This window comes from Squalius cephalus (genome assembly GCF_949319135.1).
Source record: "Squalius cephalus genome assembly, chromosome: 4".
Lineage (NCBI taxonomy): Eukaryota > Metazoa > Chordata > Actinopteri > Cypriniformes > Leuciscidae > Squalius > Squalius cephalus.
The window spans coordinates 38,477,530-38,500,589 of NC_137125.1; the positions used below are offsets into that span (position 1 = coordinate 38,477,530).

A 23,060-nucleotide genomic window follows, 5' to 3' on the forward strand; every position below is an offset into this window, starting at 1 on the left:
TGAGAAAAAATGGGAATAAAGTGTTTATTGGGTAAGTGTTTGGGGTGGGCTTTAGCGATACAAGTAATGTCCTAATAAGGCAGCATCTGTCAATATATATAATTATATACATTTAACATGTTGTTGTTATTATTGCATATAATAGCCTACACTACAAGACATTGAGATGCCACTATATTTGCACTAAGTAAAAATAACATCTATACAACTATTTACACTTAGTGCAAAGAAAATACTGCTATTTTCACTTAGTGTAAATGGGATCCCCATGATGTTATCTAACAATAGATATTTCACAGTGAAATCTTGACGAGTTGAATCTTGCATAACTTATAAAACAGTTGAAAATTGCTTATTTTGATGAGTTAAAGCAATGTAAAAACATATGTTGTCATAACTTGATCATATAATTTTTTTTACAGTGTATACATTAAATTCTTTTATCGAGGTCTTGGATGGATCATTGGTGTCCTAAATAATATTCAAATAGTTCAATTAACCTGGTTTAAGTCCAAATTTCTACTGAATCAATCTGACTAACGCTCTGTATGGGTTTTTTTTCTTTTACTCCTTACAGTAACAACTGTACATGTTCAATTTGTTTAGTGGATGTTCTATTCTATTCTATTCTATTCTATTCTATTCTATTCTATTCTATTGTTCTGTTCTGTCATCTCAGCATCCCAGCTGTGTTTTCTCAGGTTTATGAATTTGCCCTGACCCATCACAGATGCCAGTGCCACACTGGACCATGTGTTCCAAGGTCGAATGCCACACTGCGGCATCAACACTGCTGATAATCTTGTATAGCTTGCAGAAAGAGATTGAAAATTCATTACACTGGCTCTCCTTGGCCGAGGTTCAGCCTTTTAATATGCGAGCATGACTGTGAGGTTAAAGCAGATAAATTAGGCAATGACCTCAGACCTTATAGTTGCTTTGAGCTGTCTGGGAAACAACTGCTTTTGAGTGAGAATTTGCATCGGATCTCAGAGGGTTACACCTCTGTAACCACACATTTACATGCCACATGAGGGTATTACACTCGTATGCAAAGTATTTGACTGTCTGCTACAGTTCTGCTGTTCAGCAAGGACATGAGCCAGGTGATGATGAGACAATAATTAGTATGTTCCTGTCAAAGCTTTGGAACCGAACAACAATTATGTGATATCTAGATTGTTTGTTAGTTTAACCTATAGCCTACTAACTTCAAACTTTTGGTAACTGGTGTAAATTTAGACAGAATATGCTTTGGAAAAACACACCACAATTTATAGAATTCACAAGGTTTTACTCAAAAATGTGTCTATCATAAATAAAAGTCTATAACTTGTAATCGACACGATATGTGACAATGTTTTATATTAAAATATGGTAAACACTATAGTTAACATGCGCTATCAATGAACACTAGGCTACTGCTGTTCATGATTTACTAACACATTTTTAAAATCTTATGTTGTATCTGTAAATGCACTGTGAACAAATATGACCGTTTACCGTTTAACTAGGAAATTCACGCTACATTTTTTACGGCTTATCCGTAACCGCTAAATTGACATAAATAGTTGAACACCGCCCTCTAGTGCCCTAAAGATACAAACTTGCAATGCTTCGCCTACTTAATTAGTAAAAAGTCGCATGAATCTTAAATGAAATGTGTACGAGAAAATGCAACTTCGTCCAAATTTGATAATAGAGGAGATTGCAGTAAATTCAAGCTGTACATTTTACAACACATTTTACAGTGAGCGTTCCCCTGAAATGACCCATCAACCCACCTACCAACAAATATATAACTTGTGTCTTAATCCACTCCGACAGCAGTGTCATGTCCGCTACACAATCACACTAAAGCCTGCAGTATGGACAACGTGAGACCAATGAACACTAGAGGACAGTAGAAGCTAAAACTTCACATGGTAATATTAGCCTATAGAGATAACGCTGATAAATAACACGTGTGAGAGGGGAGGTGCAATACGAGATTCCTCTAATGCAGCAGCAATCACTAATAAAAACAGTACTTGAACTTTTTATTGGTTTATATGTGAAGTGTCAGTTATCTGAGCTATGCTTTTATACTCATTCATTTTTTAAATGTTCGAGTATTCTGGCAACGTTTATCATAGTCATTGCACAATTACTTTTTTCATGCCTTCACCGATCATAAATTCCTAATTATATGGTCTGTTTGTTTTTAAATGACTGTGTGGAGTGCTTGATTCTGATTCGTCAATTGTGGCATTCGGTGGTCTGATATTCAATTCTATGCTATTCTGTATTATATCTATTTTATTTTTTATGGCTGTCCAAAATATCCCAATTGACAAATAAGAATCAAGCATTCAGTGATCTGAAATTGTATTGGATTATATTCTATATTCGTCTTTTAAATTTTATTTTATACATGGCTATCCGAAATGTAATATTCTGTTCTATTAACATCCATTATATTCACTTCCTTTCACGTTCAAAGTGAGTTCAAATCAAAATTAAAAAAAGTTAAAAGCTAACAATATGAAATCCTATTAGCCTACATGTTATTATATTAGGCTACATTTCTTATGGCTATTCTAAAACAAAAAATGTTATTTTCTTTTGACACTTTTCCAAGTTGTGAGTATTCCAAGTCATCCGAATCTTTTCGAAGTCGATATAGATATTCCAAAGTCACTTTTGAATCTAGACATTTGTAAACATCAGCTCTCGACTGAAAGTGGCATTGGCCTTGGCATCTGTAATGCCGTGTGTTACGCGCCCGCTCCCCGCCCAGCAGTGCGTTATCGCGCGGAGATAACTCCGTCTAACGAGGGTCTCCTCCGGGTGTGATAAACGGCAATCCAGTCCTTTATCTCCTCCTCTACAACCTTCGATCCCTGGAATTTACATAATTCCCTGGGCGACCTAATGCTCGCACCTGCCGCGCCGCCGGTCAGTGTTGGTCCAGGCTGCTGCTCGTGCTCGCCATCATGACCTGCTGTGATCAGAGATGCGCGCTCATCACAGGGGCCGTGCTGGGCGCCCTGATCGCCGTGCTGGGTGGGATTCTCTTCCCGGTGGGCGATATGATCATTGAAAACACCGTCAACAAGGTAAGCCGTCGTTTTTGCATATCAGTATTCGGCGCACATGTGTTTGCAGATACTCCAGACAGACAGATAAGGTACATGATGAAGTTGCTGTGGAGAAATATTCTTGAATAATTTGGGAACAGCCCATGTTGGGTACAACGTACTCTTAATTATGTTATGTATAAGATTGAATAAAATGGGGTTTTGGGGTCAAGGGCATTTTTATTTTTTTTATAAATGTAAGAATTTATTGATTAGAATTTTAATTAATCATGACCTGTCATAATGTTTAAATTATAGGCTGAAAAGCCATTAAAATGATGTCTAATACAATTTAAATATGTGTTGTGTGTGTATATAAGACATTTAAACAGCAGGTTCTTGTATTGCCTCATAGTGTCAAGGTCAGTGATCGTGTGTGTTAAATAAGCTGTATTTTTCTTCTGAGGCAAAAACATTAGAAATGTTCAATAGCACTATTACAGCCAAGATTTTAAGGTGTGTGCCTATACAGAAATTGACTAAATAAACTCATGTTGAGAAATATTCATTGGATTGGGACAACTTGCCCCACTCTCCCCTATTTCGAAGTATTAAAAGGTATAAAATATGTATAGAGTATCTAATATCAAGTGTGTTTTGTGTCTCTAAAGGAAACAGTGTTGGAAAACGGGACTTTAGCATATGACACCTGGACGTCTGTTGATACAGCAATATACAGGCAGTTCTGGCTGTTTGACGTTCAGAACCCCGATGAAGTTGTAAGTCAAGGGGCCAAACCTGTGCTGGTGCAGAAAGGACCGTACACGTACAAGTAAGGCTTGTGGCCATATAGATACATTCAATCTATACTCATGCAAATCCTTGTTCTTTCAAATTCACTTGACTAGATCTCCATCTCCGTGAAATAAAGCAGAAAGAATCTCAGTACATCAGACTTTTGCCAAAAGTATAGACTATTTTTGCCTATACTTCTAAGACTTAAGACTGCTAAAAAAAGACAGTATCAACATAATGCACTTCAAGCTTGTTCAAAAGTTTTGTCATGCCGTTTGTATGTTGATAAGTTTATCTGATGGGGTGATGCTTGTCTAATCTAAGGCAAATGTGACACTCCGTCCTTGTCACGTACTAAAGTAATATAAATAGCAGTAGTTTAAACAATGTATAGTGAGTACTGTTGCACATTTTTTATTTTATCTATATATTTAATATATAAATACTATTTCACATATTTAAATGTTATTTAATTCTATTACCTTTACATTTTAAATGGATTGTACATTAGCATCAATTGGCTTAATTACCAAAGATACAAAAAAAGTTACATAATGTGGTGATGTTATGACATTACTCTCTAATATGACCAGTAAAACACCACATAACTAGCATTTTTATTGCAATTTTAAGCCACTAAATGGTCATGATGTATTTCCTAGTGGTCTGATGTGCTCTCATCCTCTCTGTTGTCTTCCAGGACACGTTTTATCCCCAAAAGAAATATCACCTTCAATGAAAACTTCACTGTGTCCTTTGTGCTGCCGTATGGAGCCATCTTTGAGCCTGACATGTCAGTAGGAACAGAGGATGACACATTCACGTCACTAAACCTGGCTGTAGCAGTATGTATTTTAACAACCATCTCTTGCCATTCCTCTCTGCCCTCCTGTCTTCCTCCTCGTCTCTTTTCCTGCCTAGTTCTCCATGCCAAATTAATGTGATGAGTAATCCTCGAGACTGGAGTAATGGCGGCTGAGATTCAGCTTTGCCATCACTGGAATAAATTATATTTTTAAGTATATGAACTGCTATTTAAATTTGTATAATATTTAAAAATATTACTATTTTTACTGTTTATTTGATCAGATAAATGCAGCCTTGGTGAACATTGAGACATAAAAAAATCTGGTAACTTTATATTAGGTGTCCTTACTACAGTACATAAACACAACAAGTACATTACTTAGTACTTATTTTTTGATGTTGTATTGCAAAGTGTTTATGCAGCATAGCAATTATTTAACGGATGTCAATTATGGAAATGTGATAATGTGTTTTGTATTCTAAATTCAAAGAATTTGCATCTGATCTCAGAGGGTTACATCTCTGTAACCACACATTTACATGCCACATGAGGGTATTACAGTTATATGCAAAGTATTTGACTGTCTGCTACAGTTCTGCTGTTCAGCAAGGACATGAGCCAGGTGATGATAAGACAATAATTAGTATGTTCCTGTCAAAGCTTTGGAACCGAACAACAATGATGTGACATCTAGATTGTTTGTTAGTTAGCCTATAGCCTACTAACTTCAAACTTTTGATAACTTTTGGTAACTGGTGTCAGCCTAGTTAATGCTAGGTTAAAGAATTTTTAGTCTAGATTTAAACTGACAGAGTGTGTCTGCTTCCTGAACAAGGCTAGGAATACTGTTCCAGGGTGTAGGTGCTAAATAGGAAAAGGATTAACCGCCTGCAGTTGATTTTGATATTAGGTATTATCAACTGGACATAATTTCCAGTTCGTTCCCGAGATCGCAATAGACGAGAATGGACTATAATATGTTAAGAGCTCGCTCAAGTACTATATATACCGTTACTTTTTAAGTGATATATACTTTTTAAATAGATTAAAATAGAAAGAGCTATTTATAAATTGTAATATTTCTTCATATTATTATTATTATTATAATTATTATATTAGTAATATTACAATTATTTATTAAATATATAAACAGAACTGTATATAACAAATTGTTACAATTTCAAATTTTATATACAGTATATCAGGGTAATTTCCTCCGGAGGCAAGGGAGGCAGAGTTTTCTCAAAAGATTGGATGAGAAAATAATCTATATTAGAAAAATAAAACAAAAAAAACGACGTGCAAGCTCCATGTAGTAACTTTTAGCGGCTATGATTTTCACGATGAAGAAAACGCGGACGGAATCGTGGAATCCAGTCATAAAAATGGAATTTACTGTATAACGCGGAATTTGTAAATTCTTTGATGAATAAATAAAAAGCAGTTCAGTACACTTGAAATCAAATCGCGATATAGACTAGTGTGTGTGAATATTAAACCTCAAATTTAAATACGAATTTAAATTCACACATGTAAATTCACACTTACTTCTTTGGGAATGAGACATTTGTACCAGTCGCATTTCAAATGATACCAAACATGTATAATACTGTATGATAATTATTCACACTAAACCATATAGATTTTTGGGTGAATATCTGGTGATCTCAGCATGAGAGAGAGACAACATGAGGGAGGTGATTGACTCAGGATGCCAGTTTCTCAAGAGAGTCAAATGTTAATTTCCAGGAAGGTCCTTTGTCTTCAGCAGCATTTCTCAATTCTTCCAATTTCATATGATTAAAAGAAATTAGATTAATGTCTTCATTTGATTACCAGTAAAAATACAACACCGAATTTGTGTGGGAAAAAAACAACATTTCATAGAATTTTTTTTTTGAAAGTTTAATAATTGTATAAATTTCATGATTTTAATTAATTAGACATGCTTTTAGATTACAAAATATTGTACACCACGTATCACTAGTAGTTTCCTAGGGGAAACACTGGGTTATGGTTGGATATGATTGGTTATGGTTGGAGATGATTGGTTTGTGCGATAAATCCCGCCTCTTGTTTTCATGCATGTTCCGCCTTCGCGAATCAGTCTGAATAAACAAAATGATGCAGTTTAATGGGAAGACTAATTAAAAAGTAAGAAAACAACTCAACCGTTTAGATATCACCGCTTTGTCACGTCAAAATCAAATTTGAGATGGACTGAAAACACCTGAACATCAGTTCACAAATAAAATACATTGTTTAAATTGTGCTTTTAGTTATTATTTTGGAATAAATGTAAAAATGCTTAAATTAACTTGATGAGATTTATACTTAATGAATATAACATTAATTACATGTTTACATAGTTAATGTAAAAATACAAAATAGAATTGCATTTGGTGTCTCTTTTATATGTAATGTTTATTTAACCATCAATATGTGACAACATTACGTATAACTGGGACAAGAATTTACATTTTATATATATATATATATATATATATATATATATATATATATATATATATATATATATATATATATATATATACATATAAAATGTAAATTCATGTCCCAGTTATATGTAATGTTTATTTAACCATAAATATGTGACAACATTACGCATAACTGGGACATGAATTTACATTATATATGTATCTATACATATACACGCATATATAAAATATGTAATATTAATCTTTAACTCTTTTCACTCACGTACTGACCCTTCATATAGATTAGACTGTTTCAGCATTGGTTGTCAGCTCTAAAGCATGTCAGTCATTGTTTGCCAAATCAAAAGATAAAATGTTGATATCTGCAATTATCTGTCCAAAGGCAGCACAGCACTTGACTCTGTATGTTAATGCATAACTAACAAAGTTGTATAATCATCATCCCATATTTACGGTTATAGCTTATATTTATAATTACAGGTGATGTTTAATCAGATAAAAGTGCTTTAGAAGTAATAAATGCAAACAAACTTTGCTTGAGGCTGAATACAGTTGTTGATTTCAAGGTTTTATTAGGCAGATGAATTTATGATTCCATACTTAATCAGTCTTTATTTTCTTCTCTTCCAGGGTGTCTACGGTTTACTTGGTCATAAATTGGCAAATTTGATCATCCAAAGTTCCAATTCCAAACTTTTCCAGAACAGGACTGTTAAGGAGTTATTGTGGGGCTACAAAGACCCAATGCTGAACACCATGTTGGGAGTTTTCTATCCAGTAAGGATGACAACACTTGATGGCATTCACTTGCTAATAAAGGACCTTTATTGATTGATAAAGTATATAGTATACACAGAAAAACTGCAATTAGATAAGATTTATTGTGTTGAGTGTGCAAAATCATTTGCAAATTTGAACATGACCAAGACCAATTTCACTTTACATGTATGTAAGAATACCAAAAATAGGAATGTCCTATGTAATGATTAAAGATACATGAAAACTCCAATTTTAACTTCTTTTAATTATGAAGGTTTTTAAATCAGAGTTTAAAAATGCTTATGTTCCTAGTTGGTATTGCCCTATTTGTTGTGTTATTTATGCATTAATGTTCAAGAGAAAGTACTGTGTTTCTTTCTTTCAGTACAATGGCACCACCGATGGTCCATACACTGTGTTCACAGGCAAAGATGACATCAAAAAGGTAGCCACGATTGAACGCTGGATGGGTGAAACGTAAGTATGTTACATTAGCATGAAGAATATGTGCAACATGGAACATATATGTGATTCTTTGAGTTGTAGCTGTTTGTTGTTCTCTAGAATACAAATGACCCCAAATGGTGGTTCACCAATTGTCAATAAATGTCTTTTTTTCAATGAATCACATATATTAAACCCAGCATTAGTAAAACACAGACTAACAAAAAAAATAACTGTTGTACAGATCACTGAGTTACTGGAATGACTCTTATTGCAACATGATAAACGGAACAGGCAAGTTTACCTCTAATATATTACATTTATATTGAATTAATTATAATTATGTTACTATTGACATATGAAAATATATGGTATGACTTCTGTCCCAAAGCTGTTGGCCTAAAATTGTGGTAGATGTGTCCAATAAAGAAATAAAAGTTTTGCATCTGTTTATCATCTAATTATAGGGCCTTCAGCACTTTTAAGTCACAATTTATTCTGATTTATTTTACATTATTTAATTGTTATTCACTTTTGTATTCATATGTCAACAGATGGTTCCTCCTTCCACCCGTTCCTGGACAAGAAAGAACATCTATACTTCTTTTCTTCTGATATCTGCAGGTATTTTCAGTTCGTTCCCTATGTTAATCAGTAGAAAAAGTACTTAAACCACACTTATAAATTATATCAGTGCCTTATAGAACAAAATATGAAACCAAATCATCTGCAGACAGCCACAAAATGTCCTTCTGAACAGTATATCTATTGATTTGTCATTTAACAAACTTCACAGTGTTTTGCTTGGAAACTGTGCTTATGCTAGCATTCTTTACAATAAATGCCATTTAGTTTGACATGGTGTATGACACTTATACATTACGTGTGACATTAGTATTTTGAAATGTCACACATCAGCAGTGTTCTCATATTATGTTCTCGATTAAAGTCCCGTTACCTCCATGGACTTTCATCTCTTCCCATCCGATTAGATTTGATCTGGAATCCTGATAAGATATAATGAATCCAAGTGCGTTTCATGCGTCCACTCTTTTGTTTGTCATTACCACCAGAGGTCAGGCCACTCATTTTCTTCTGCAGGGTCAGAGATGTCAGAAAAGATTCTAGCAATGCCAACAATCCTTCACTTTCATCATAATACATCTTCTGTGACTGGAGGAGATCAAAGCTAGACAGTGTCTTTTTTTCTTTTAGTCATAAGTGAGACAGTAAGTGTCAAAAATGTATTAGAGACTGAACATTTTTTTCCTCAAGTTTTCATTCATGCATACACAATAGCTAAAAAAGCATTTAGACACTTACAACACTTGTTATTGCATATATATACAGTATATACACAAAATATTAAATTAAATGGCACTTATTTTCAAATATAGAGCACACTTAAACAAAATATGTCACAAAAATATTAATGTAATATAATGAAAACAATAATAAAAAAAACAATTCATATACACTATTGCTTAAAACGTTTGGGGTCAGTATGATAAGAAATTAATACTTTTATTCAGCAAGGATGCATTAAATTGATCAAAAGCGACAGTAAATGCTGTTCTTTTGAACTTTCTATTAATAAAAAATGTGAAAAAAAAGAAAGAAATGAACTATGGTTTCCACAAAAATATTAATCAGTAGAACAGTTTTCAACATTAATAATAATAATAATAATAAATGTTTCTTAAGCACCAAATCATCATATTAGAATGATTTCTGAAGGATTATGTTACACTGAAGACTGAAGTAATGATGCTGAAAATTCAGCTTTCATCAAAGGAATTACATTATATTTTAATATTCACATAGAAAACATTTAAAATTGTACTAATATTACTGTAAACAATTAAATTAGCATTGGTCAGCATAAGAGACTTCTTTCAAAAACATTCAACATTCAAACATTCAATCTAATCTAAGTTTTGTGTATTACATCAATTATAAAACTGAAGACAAAATGTGGACACTTTCTGGTTGTCAAACAGTATGATAGTGGACAAATCATTAATTAATGAATTAATGTGATGAAGCACACCTTGCCCCTTTGCAATAAATCTTATGCATGTCTTCTAGGTCAATATCTGCTATATATGAGAGGACTGTGGACCTGAAGGGAATTGATGTGTATCGGTACATGTTGCCTGCTGAAGCTCTGGCCTCTCCAGTGGAGAACCCAGATAACCAGTGCTACTGTACAGACCCGGTGATCACCAAAAACTGCTCTATGGCAGGACTTCTCGACCTCACTGCGTGTAGAGGTCAGTGCTTTGAGCCTTGTATAAAGTCAGTTGAAACTAAAATATATTGAATGCATTAGTCCTTCACAATTCCATTTGTGAATTTGCCCACAGGAACCCCAGTATACCTCTCTCTACCCCACTTCCTCTATGGCTCCAGTGATCTCGTCCAGTCAGTGATCGGACTGAGTCCAAACCCTGATGAGCACTCCATATTTTTGGACGTGGAACCGGTGAGGAGCTCATTTCACTTTACATACGTTTTCTTTCTTTAAAAGCAGGAAGCTTGATGATATGGTAATATAATGGTTATGCATCTTGTGTCATTTGTAGATTACGGGTTTCACTATGAGATTTGCGAAAAGGCTTCAGCTCAACATGTTGTACGGCCCATCGGATGATATTGTGTATGTAAACAGACATCACACGTTGTCATGAATGCCTGTGCGCTTTGCTAAAATTCATAAATGCCTGGTCTAACATGATGTCTTGTGTGTGTTTTTTTCTCACAGAATTTTGAACAAAATCACAAACTACACAGTTTTCCCTATTTTGTGGGTGAATGAGGTGAGTGCTAAAATCTATTTAAAGTGGTTAGGTCCAGCTAAAGCATAAGAGTCCAATAGAGAAACCAGGGGCCGTATTCACAAAACATCTTAAGGCTAAAAGTAGCTCCTATCTTCCTGATTTAGGGAAAAGTACTTAAAAATAATGTAGTCAGGTCCTAATTTTAAGACTCTTACATTTTTGCTCTAAGAGTATTTCACAAAGTATCTCAGCGCTAAAACCAGCTTGTCACTATCTCACTAGGACCAAATCACAAACAATCCTAAAATGGCTGTTGCTGGCAATCCGCCCAAACACACTAGACACCATTGAGGCAACAGGCGATAGAGACTTGGGTGCTGAGCCTTTTCTTCATCAATGCAATAAATATTTAGATTTATGGATTTTAATCTGCGACGGCATAACAATACGATTAATTTATGTACAGGCAAAATGCGTTGAATGATGTATTGTATATGTATTAGTATAAAAAATACATTATTTATTTTTAAATAAATTATATTTTATATTTATTAATAATTTATATATATATATATATATATATATATATATATATATATATATATATATATTAGAGGTGGGCATAGATTAATTTTTTTAATCTAGATTAATCTAGATTAATTTTGAAATTAATCTAGATTAATCTAGATTAAAATGGCTCATTTGAATTCTGCCGAAGGCATTCAGAATATGTGTGCTACCCAAATAATGACTATAAAAGTAAGTCTTTGTGAACGGGTTTCTCAAGCCAGGTGGCGCATTAGACCAGGGGCTCATCTCCTGTTTCCAAAATGCATCACAAACTGCTTGAGAAAGCTGTTCTACTCATAGACTGTAAAGGTTACTACTGTACTGTTACCGTCCATAGTAGGGCTGCACGATGTGTCGTTTAAACATCGATATCGCGATGTGCGAATCCACGATAGTCACATCGCAGGATGTGCGATGTAGGCTGTCGTAGTTAATCCGTGATTCATTAACCTTACGGGCCAGCTGCTCCCCGGCCTTTTTAACACATATGATTCGCGGATTAATTGCACATCTTAACCATCATAGAGTGAAAGTTTAACATTTGCATGTGTTTTTAAGTCCTGTTAGTTTAACAGGGCGCATTTAAGAACGAGCAGAGCGAGAGAGCCCCGGCCGCGTGCGCGCTCACCTTCACCGTCTTCAAACAACACGAGCGCTGTCTTGCTCTCTCTCTCTCTCCCTCGCGAGTCGCGCATATTAATCAAAATCAATTGACACGATGGAGTCGAACAAAAAAACTATCCAGTGATGAAATGTTTTCTGTGTTGACAAATATTGTGCGATATCCTAAACTGCCGAGGTAATTACACAACGCGTGCCGTAGACTCGCCTACATGTCAGATTCGCGAACTAATGATTCCTTTGAACCCGAACCGATTCAATTTAATGAATGGTTTTTAAACAACTGACCTGTCCAACACTGAACTCACGAGACGTCTGAATTGGTGTATAAAAAAAAAAAAAAATCGGTAGCACCTTACAATAATGTTCTATTTATTAAACTATTTAACTACATTAGTTAACATTTACTATTAGTAAACTGCACTTCTACAACATTGTTCATTTCAACATTTAGGCTATATAGCCTTATTGAAATCAAAAGTTGTACAGTATGTGTTAACAGTAATGCACTGTGAAGTAAAATTACCAAACAATAACAGCTGTATTTTTATAAACTAAGATAAACAAAGATGAATAAATACAGTAACAAAAGTATTGCTCATGGTAAGTTCATGTTAGTTATTGGATAGCCTACATTAACTAATGTTAACAATTCAAACCATATCCTAAAGTTACAAACAAATCATTTAATTTAAATAATACTCTTTTTAAATCATTTAAAATGAGAATGTAAGTGTGTTTACCCCATATTTGTTTGTAAGAAAAAAATAGATTAGATTTCATTTCATATCGCAATATATATCGTAGAAAAATAAAATATCGCAATGTCATTTTTTCCTAATATCGTGCAGCCCTAGTCCATAGGCAACATTAGGTAGGCCTATGTTATTATCAACTACTATAGGCTATCAATTAGGGATGGGCGATATGGCCTAAAATCTATATTGTGAAATACATTGCAGCCTCTTGCGATAACGATATACAGTATATTATAATAAAACCATTTCAGAACAGGTTACACAGACCCTGCTAAACAACTGCTAAATGTATTTTTTTAAAGGGTATATGTTGTTTTGAGAACATATATTGTGCAAAACTGTAAGTATACAACATTTGCAGATAAATAAAATTTAAGTAGGCTACACTAGCTGCAGAGACTTAAGTAGGTCTAATGTTTATTATAGCTTTGAGCTTATGAAACCCCAAATTGAAAGTGATAATATTGTCTAACTGATGTCTTTTCAGTTAAAAAGAAACACAACAACGATTCTTAAAATCGGGCATAGACAGAGATTATGTGTTAACGTTACACCACTAAGATATATTGGAATGAGAATAATACGCGCGCGCTGGTATTCAGTGATATCATGTTTCGTTTTGAATTTGAGGTGGTAGAACGGATTAGTCGTGTGTTAACTTACCGAACCGTTACCCCACACACTCTGTCTATAGTTTGCTGCTGTTTGTCGGACGGCTTAAATCCGAACCAAGTCCAAATAATGGATGTTGCAGCTTTCACTTTCAGCCGTGTTTACTTAAGATGACAACGAATATGCTTTGCAGCCGGGTTTACCTCGCGGCCGCGGGTAGATTGCGTCATCATCTCCCAACCCAAATTGGGGAATAGATTAACGGCGATATTTTTTTTATCGCGCGTTAAGAGTCTCGCGTTAACGCAGCGCGTTAACGCCGATAACGGCCCACCACTAATATATATATATATATACATTTTTTATTATTATTATTATTTATTTTATTTTTTTATTCAAATATTTATCATTGTATTTTTCTTGTATATGACATTAATTAAAACATAAAAAATAAAAAAATAAACATTTAGGTTGAATTAAACCATTTAAGTCCAACTAAATCATTTAGGATTATATAAAACATTTAGGTAGAATTAAAGCATATAGATCAAATTAAATCATTTAAGCTCATATAAAACATTTAGGTTGAATTAAAGCATTTAGGTCCAACCAAAGCATTTATGCTCATACAGTATAAGGTTGAATCAAAGCATTTTGGCCAAATAAAGCATTCAGGTCCAACTAAAGTGTTTAGGTTCAACAATTGACCCAAGGTATATATATATATAACAGGCAAAAGTTTATAATATATGCAAATGTGACATGTATAGTGCGTGATTGTATGCTGTGGGTTATGAATATAGCATTTAGATAGAATAAGCCCTTTCTAGATCCGTTATCTCCACTAAGTACTTTAGACCCATTGGGACCAACTGAGTACTTTCTGAAATCTTACATCTGATATATCAGAAGAATTATTACGGTCCATAAACAGCTAATCTCACACATGTCTGACCCCTGGAGCATCTGATTGTCTCATCAGAGCAGGATTAGGTGCCGCCTCGCTGCTGACTATAAGATTTCTGTCTCTTATTTGTGTTAGACTGCAGTCCTGGACGACGAGACGGCCGACATGTTCAAGAAAGAGCTGATTTCTCGATTGGACCTGCTGGAGGGGTTTCAGATCGGACTTATAGCGGTCGGCTCCATCATATTTGTCAGCTGTATGATCGGATTGATAGTGGTGTGCACCAAGAAAAATAAACTTAGTTTAATTGCATAAAGGGAGGGATGCTTGGTGCTTTGTGTCTTTGATTTTGATAGCACCCTTTGGGGGAATTGTATATTGTAATTGTTATTTGAGCTCAGAGTATCGCAATTCTATTTATATAATTTATATACTCGGCAATTTTGAGGAGCAAAATTATGTCCTTTGTATTTGCTTGATATTGTATCAAGTCATACTTTCAATAGTTATCAGGGTAAATATTCTGCATTTATGTGGTCATACTGTGGTTGATTTAAATTTGAAATAGTTTTGTATGTCAGCAGAATTTCAGTAAAACAAAGAACTGTGAAACTTGGCCTCATTGTTTTTTTTCTTTCTTTTTTTTCTGTAATTCCTTTCTGTACTATTTGCATAGTTGTTGCTTTATACATGCCTCAAATCACATATCAAGTTGTAGCTTCTCATGCGTAAGAACAACCACCAGGCTGAAGAACAGAGAAACAGAAGAAATTCTGGAACAGATTTCTCTGTTATTCCCTGTAAATCCATACGATTTATTTTCCACTCTCCAATGGCAGCTAAATCAAAATGGGAGGGTTTGTAGAATAAGAGGACTGTGGTTGAGTGGGACACAGGGGCTTGTTTAATATTAAAAGTAGGGCTGGGAGCACCCTCTCTCTGCTTTATGAATTATGAAGCGCCACTGGTCATCTCCGACTTTTGCTTTTCTGCTCTGGTTTGACCTATGGGTTTTACTTTGGAATACAGGCTTGGAGACAAACGTTCATTTTACTAACATAATAATGTGGATAATCGTTAAAAAATAACATTCTGATAACTTCTCGAGTTATATGAGGCCATATATAATGCATTATATACACAGTACATCAGAACCGTATTGATAATTGGTTGGTATTAAAGTTTTTTTTTTGTTTGTTTGTTGGTAATAGTATAGGCTATCATTTACCCTCTTTTAACGTCCATGCACCATCATATGCTCACCCAAAATCGATCTTTAAAAACACTAATAATTTAATAACAGCATTGAATGTAATCTTTAGTAAATCTCAAAATAAATTGCGTATTCATTTTCATGCTGTCCATTATAAAGCTGTGGTACCTAAATTCTCTTGTAGCGTTTAAAACAATTGATTTTAGTGTTATAATGTTAAGATATCGTCCATTTATCTGTCATCATTATTGTAAAGCAGTTAAATCAGGCCATTAGGAAAAATTGCTTTAAATGTTATTTTTTATAATATAGGCTATATATGATTATAATATTGTAAAGCAGTCAAAGCAGACTATTAAGATCAGGGACAGGGAATGTTATATAATTTATATACGATTATGTAGGCCTACTGTAATAAACTATTTAATAATAATATACAGATCTATTACACAAAAATATTGTTGGTTTAAAGTAGGTAACCTGGTTGCCTTAAAATTCTGAGTTCATTGAAATTAAAAATTTGAGTTAATACACTGAACAAATGAAAAAATGTGATAAATCATGAAAATATATATGTTTTTACAGTGTAGCCAAGTATATCCGCTGACTAAATGGTGCAGAAAAGGTAACGTATTGTAAATTGTATGACTATCAAAGTCGATATTGGCTACGTGTTTACATTTTATAACAGCTGCGACTCTTAAACTGTCCGATGTTTTCTAATCTCGCGATAACTGACTGTTGAACGTCACCTGTAGTATGGCGCGAGTTTATCAGTCAATTACATTCTAATTAACCGATAGCAAATTTAGTACCTGAGTGAAGACGACCATAAAACTGACTGGAGCAGCTCCGGTGGAAGATGACTGGATCTAAAACTCTGTAAGTTACCAAAAAACACACATGAAAACCCAACACATACGGGACGATAGCGCTTTCAACGTTACGTGACGCTGTCCAGCACGGTTCCGTTCACACAACATATTAACCGAACAGAAAAGTCCTGCAAATTTAAGAGTGTGGGTTCCAGTAAAATTCGGTTGTCACTCTCTTGAAAAATTCAGTGTGAACAACATAACCGTATTATTATGTACGCAAACACAAGACTGATAAACGGATTCTGCTGTTCTGTGAAGTTGGTTTTCACTTTCCATTATTGTCCTCATAACTTCAACAACTTAATTTGACTGTTAAAGTCATGAATTGAATGTGAATATTTTTCGGTACTACAAATATAAAGGAATTCTCTGATTCTCTTGTAAAGAGTCCTAAAACATGACAAGTTGTTTAATGCAGTTGTTCGATCTTATATTATTAATAAATAGGAATACACGAATCAAGACATTTAATAAAATAAAATTATCATTAACATTCACAGGGAATACAGCATATTTTCTATAGTATAATATTAAAACGTTGTTATATCGTTACTCCAAATGCCATTTATAGAGGGCACAAAATGCCACAGCAAAAAACAAAATCATGAAACTTCTGCGAAATGCAGATTACGTCAAAAACATCTCAAGTTTGGCATAAAAATTCAATTCCAGAGGAAAAAAATGTATAGATGTGAATGTAATGCATCTAATAGCATGTTTTTAGAGCTGAGCTTTTAAACTATTTACAGACATTCAAAATACAAAAACAAAATATAAGTTACACAGACATCAATCCAAAATTGTAAGCTGTACAATGCTATACGTCATCTAAAATGAGAGACAATCACTGTTCACACTGAGCAAACCAGAATTCATTAACATATCATTCATTCCCAACATGTGTCTGTATAACAATTAAACAACATGCATGATAACATGCCTCATTGGGCCTATCCTTATGTGAATTAAATACTATGGTATTACTGGGGCTTGAGTAAATCTACCATACAAAAAAAAACTGCTTTAAGGCCTATTCACACCAAGCATAACTATAAAGATAACTACTGTAGAATAACTATATCAGCGTCCACACCAACAGACAGTAACGTTCTGTTTTGTCGTCTGCAGTTTTAAATGCTCGAGCTCTTTAAAGCAGGATGGATTCTGATTCGCTGTCAATGTTTTTATCATTCATCAACTAAAATTAAAACAGTATCTTTGTTGTTATCATTATAGTTCTTGTCATTGGTGTAAACAGGCCTTTAACTGATTTGTTGTGGTTCAGTATACCATATTAATAAAAGAGGAAAACGTGCACATACACTCACATTTTAAACCAATAGTTCGCCCAAAGTCTTAATTTACTTTTATGTCATTCTTTCTTTCAGGAAAGACAAAAGAAGACATTTTGAAGAATGTTCACACTGCTCTTTTCCATGCAATGAAAGCATGACTGTCAAGCTTCTTAAAGTCCTGCGTGTTTGGAAGGTCGTGAGGGTGAGTAAATGATGATGAAACTTTCGGCGGGGTTGAACTATCCATAAGGAAGCAGTGATGTATTTGGATTATTGATGTTTCTCAAAGCACACTGGGCAAACACACAACACTCTTTACAGTTTTATGGGCTCAGAGAGCCACCTGTCTGGTACAGTTTGAAATGTCTCCAAACCATCTTCTCTTCCCTTATGAACATCTGTGGTGCAGCTGGGCTGATGTACTTTGGTCAGTGCGTCCAAGAAGAATTCTCATGATCCATTCAGTCACAATTAATTTGTTAGAAAACAAGCTTGTACTTTACTTGAGATGAGTAAGTACTTGAGAAAGTGCCAAGAATATGTGGTATGTACCAAGAAATCCAAATTAAAATTGAAATTGTGTGACCTTTAGTCTATTTCTGTTAGCTTTGAGGCTAATGCTAATGTTAGTGTTTGTCTAAAAGTTAAAACTGCTTTCATATTCTCATGAAATTCTATTGCTTCTATTTGAGCTTAGAAGTCTTTGCTTCTAAATGTTGACAACTTTTAGCAGCTATGTACCTAGAAATCCAAATTGAAATGTTGTGGCTTTTAGTCAGTTTCTGTTAGCTTAGAGACTAATGCTAGTGCTAGTTTACACAAAATACTCTCATGATCCATATCTGATAAAAATGTTCTTCAATATGTAGGACTAGAAACCAAAACTGAAAATTTTGTTCGTTTTAGTCCTTGTCTGTTAGCTTTGAGGCTAATGCTAACGCTGGTGTACTCTTAAAATTTGACAACATAAACCTTTAACACATATGCACATTTAAAATTTACAGTCTTTCTCTTTAGGTAAACAGACCAAAGATATTGATGACCCATCTTGCACTCAGGAGCATTATGCTACATTTTGTCCAATCAAAATGCTCTTTAGAATGAGAATGTCCCTTTAGTTTGTACCACCTGCCTTTGGCTAGCATTAGCAAAAAGCAAATAACGGTTCATTGCTGTGACGTAAACTGAAGACTATTGGCTATTTAAAAGGATGAGCCGTTAGATATGTTCCACCCCAACTTCCTGTATCAAAAGAAAATACATCAACACAAGAACAAAATGTGCTTGTCAAACCATTTTGCTGGGTCTTAAATGACTTTGCGTTTTGTTCTGGTTTGTTCTGCACTACTGTATGACATATGGCATCTAACACAGATTAGCATGAAACACAGATTAGCGTGTGTTTGTGTTTGAGGATTTCTCATAGTCTTCTGCTCTGGCCGTTCCTCATATATATATATATATATATATATATATATATATATATATATATATAAAGACGGCTATACAGGAAGCACCTGAGATGCTTTGAGCGTGAAGAAAAAAAAAAAACAGTTAAGGTTCATATCAGAGGAATCTTCTCCAATATTCTCCTCCTCTATTTTCCACTCGAGTTCTCTCCTGATGCATGTCTTTATTCCTTTACATCCATCTCCTTCCACTATGTTCCACCTCTATTCCTCTAGTAAGTGGTTCCGGCGGTTCCTGCTCTTCCTGTGTTCCAGCAGGGGTTTGAGTTTGCCCAGATCACCTCTCATGGGGCTCTGTATGCTCTGCAGACTCTGCATCTGCTTGCGTTCCTTGCAGTATTGGTGCATGGCCAGCGTCTCAGCCGGGCTGAAGGCCGACACCAGGGCTTTAGGGTGCAGTGCGGCTGCCCAGCTCCAGGGTGACTGCTGTTTATTGCTCAGGGCGCTGACCAGAGCCTCGCTCAGAACCTGGAGACGGATCTTAGCCAGAGTGCGCTTGAAGCCATTCTCTGTTGCCAGACAGTAGTACAGGCCCTGGTCTGAAGAATGCACCGAACGGATGAGCAAACCGTGATTGGTGGACACCACACGATCGCTCAGCTTCACCTGCACACAAAGAAAAGAAGGACTGATTAATGCATGGTTTTTAAATGCTAAGCAAATACTAAAGTACTATAAAAAGAATAAAAACATACTGTACATTGATTCTCAAAATGGATAAAATATCTGCTTATATACCTTTTTGCTTATACATGCTTTTAACGCTCTGGTGTTTTTCGGTAATTTTTTATATAATTTTTTACTTCATTGGAATTGTGAAAAAAAAAAAAAAAAAAATATGGACATGATTCAAAAAGGTTAAATGGTCCTGAAAACAGTCATTGTACTTTTTTACTTTAATTAATACATTTAGAATAATGTGACCGTATAGAGTATATTGAAAAGAATGCTAATAAAAAATAATAAAAAAGTAATAAAATAAAAAAACGAATATTATATAAAAATATTATAATAATGTTTTATTTAATTATTTAATACATTTTATATAATTGTATATAAAACATTAATAATATAATTTATTTTATTTATATACATTTTTTTTTTGGAGATATATTCATTCACAGTTAATATTAATTTGTTCATCATCATAGTATAATAGCATAATTTTTAACAAATAATGAATATATTAAAAATAATACTATTATAATATAATTATCAAATTGATATTATATATAAAAAAAAAAAAAAATATATATATATATATATATATATATATATATATATATATATATATATAATGTGTGAATTATTTTATGCAATTTATTTAATAAAACATTTTAATTATTTTATATAAATAATAATTATTTATTTTGTAATATAATTATATAATATTCATATATATTATAATTATGTATATTTTATATAAAACAATTATATAAAATGTATAACATTTTAATAATGATATTCATTTGTTAATTATATTATAATATTTTTACATTTATTATTTATGATTACATTATTCTAAATTAAGTAAAAAATATACAATTTGTATTTTCTAATGGGAAGAAAGTCCTTTCAGAATGTTTACATTCTGAAAATTGTCACATATTTTCTTAAATGTAAATTGTTTTGTGTGTGTCCCTATTCTTCATTCTTTATTGTAAGTCAGATGTGTTTGTCAGAGAAATAAGTTTTGAACATCCCTGTGCATCCTTTTATTTTCTTATTCTTCAAGCACAAAGGAAGCATTAAAAGTTTAGGAGGAGTCAGTCTAATGGGGCTGTTTGATGATTACAAACACATGATGATATTTCATTGAAAGCACTAGAGCAGTGTACTGTACAGTATGTCGCCTGTTGAGGATTGGTGTTTAATGTTGGACAGGGTTGTCTGACCTCTTTCCTGCGATCGTTGTCTCTCTGAATGAGCCATTTAACCGAGGCCTGGGGAGATTTGGGCTGACACTCCAAGAAGGTGGTGTTGTTTTTGACTCCATACTGAGTCATCTCCACTGCATTCCTGTAGGCTGAAACCAGACATCAAGTGTTAGCCAATTCTCTCACACACTTAGTGAATATACTAATTGTAATTGTACTGCTGTTATTCAGCAGACACGCTAACATCTGCAAATCATGGGGTCCGAGAGTTCACTTCGGATGCAGTGAAATATGCTCTGAAGAGTAGTGGGCCAGATAAGCGAATAATTGGATAAGTTACCCTGTACACTGGCCAATGATATCATACATTCAACATCTGTGTTGACATTATGCTACTTTTGTTTTGCGCACACAGCTGGGATAACGCTTTCACTCTTCGTTAAGACTGATATTTAATAATTCTGATGCGTCCAAGTGTTGAACTGAGTCATCTGGATCACTGACAGCATCAGTGCCAATTGTATTCAAATTAGCAGGTGTTCTGAATCTGGTCCCATGACAGATTCTTTCACAAGGACAGAGAGACTGAGGCAAACAGAGAGAGAAAGAAGGAAACAAGGGTGGTGGAAGAAGAGAGAGAGAAATGTGTGAGGAATTTGCACAAGATAAGCACTGAAAGTATGCACTTCATTGGGAAATTACATGTAGTATGTACACGTAACAGTTAGTATTGGAAGCAGTAGTATTGGAGATGCTAGTATTGGAATACTACGTCGACACATCACAAAATGACTTTGTTGCATGAGCATGTTAGCATTAGCATTGGCTGCGTTCACTTTTGAATTAGCATAATTACAAGATGACAACTTGGAGATTATACTCTGAGCAGTTCGAAATGATTAGTTTCTATGGCAACATTCATAACGCCAAAATGGATCCATTTGTGGCTGTGTTGTTGATGAGCAAAATACTTAGTCACTAGATTGATTCACCTCTAAATGCTCTTGCAAAATGTTTAATTTTGTGTCCTAACCAGACGAGATTTAGTTTCTAGCAATAAGCAATTCGTACTCGCATTCAGAAGCAAAAATCCAGCACAATGTGGCACAATCACAGCCAATCTGAACATTGTTCTGCAAATCTTCTGTGACAGGTTCTGCAAAATCCACGCAATCTGGAATTTTGCGTTCGAGTGCTAATTTCCACAAGCAGATTTCGCAGCAGGTTGTCCACAGATTCACAGCATTGACTAACCGAAACACTACTGACAATTGACAATAAAATAGACCTTTTTTGCCAGCCAAATTTAGCTAATATGACCAGCACCCCAACTGTTTAAACCACTGCCAGATGATGTTGAAGTTTCATGAGTTTTCAACTAGTAATTACAAGTTTAACCAAATAAAGTTGCATTCAGGAAAAAAAGCAGTGTCAGAAAGTCACAATTTTGAAATATAGAGATATAAAAGAAATATAAAGAAATAGTCACATTTACAGGAAAAAGTTGCAATGACATGAAACAAACTCACAATAGCTATGTTTCAATCCATCTATTTTTTTGCAAATTTTGGGATATCGTATAAAAAACAGCTTGATAGAAATGCCAATATGCGCTTAAATTCTAAATACGGGCATAAAAAACGTATTCGCTCAATTGAGGCGGATATTTTTTTAATCTAAGAAGACATGCACATTAACTAGAAACATATTTACCGAATAAATCCCTCGATGTTGAAAAAAAAAAAAAAAAAAAGCC

At 34.1% G+C, this 23,060-nt stretch overlaps 2 protein-coding genes across 2 annotated transcripts in view; one reads left to right on the forward strand and one right to left on the reverse strand.

Annotated features, from left to right (window-relative positions):
* Nucleotides 1-2,773: 2,773 nt before the first annotated feature.
* Nucleotides 2,774-15,181, forward strand: cd36 (CD36 molecule (CD36 blood group)). The gene is made up of 12 exons (XM_079869918.1): nucleotides 2,774-3,098; nucleotides 3,731-3,891; nucleotides 4,555-4,699; nucleotides 7,752-7,898; nucleotides 8,266-8,357; nucleotides 8,569-8,618; nucleotides 8,879-8,948; nucleotides 10,413-10,597; nucleotides 10,691-10,809; nucleotides 10,910-10,983; nucleotides 11,089-11,143; nucleotides 14,708-15,181. The coding sequence occupies exons 1-12, from the start codon at nucleotides 2,976-2,978 to the stop codon at nucleotides 14,885-14,887; spliced, it is 1,401 nt and encodes a 466-aa protein (XP_079726044.1). The 5' UTR covers nucleotides 2,774-2,975; the 3' UTR covers nucleotides 14,888-15,181.
* Nucleotides 15,182-19,631: 4,450 nt separating this feature from the next.
* sema3c (sema domain, immunoglobulin domain (Ig), short basic domain, secreted, (semaphorin) 3C) overlaps nucleotides 19,632-23,060 on the reverse strand; it is a gene marked incomplete at its 3' end in the record, with an annotated part of 58,596 nt that continues 55,167 nt past the window's right edge. Inside the window, exons 17-18 of the mRNA XM_079868176.1 lie at nucleotides 21,323-21,453; nucleotides 19,632-20,033 (exon numbers count right to left, since the gene is read on the reverse strand). Coding sequence (XP_079724302.1) covers nucleotides 19,632-20,033; nucleotides 21,323-21,453 — 533 coding nt within the window. The remainder of the gene's footprint in view (nucleotides 20,034-21,322; nucleotides 21,454-23,060) is intronic.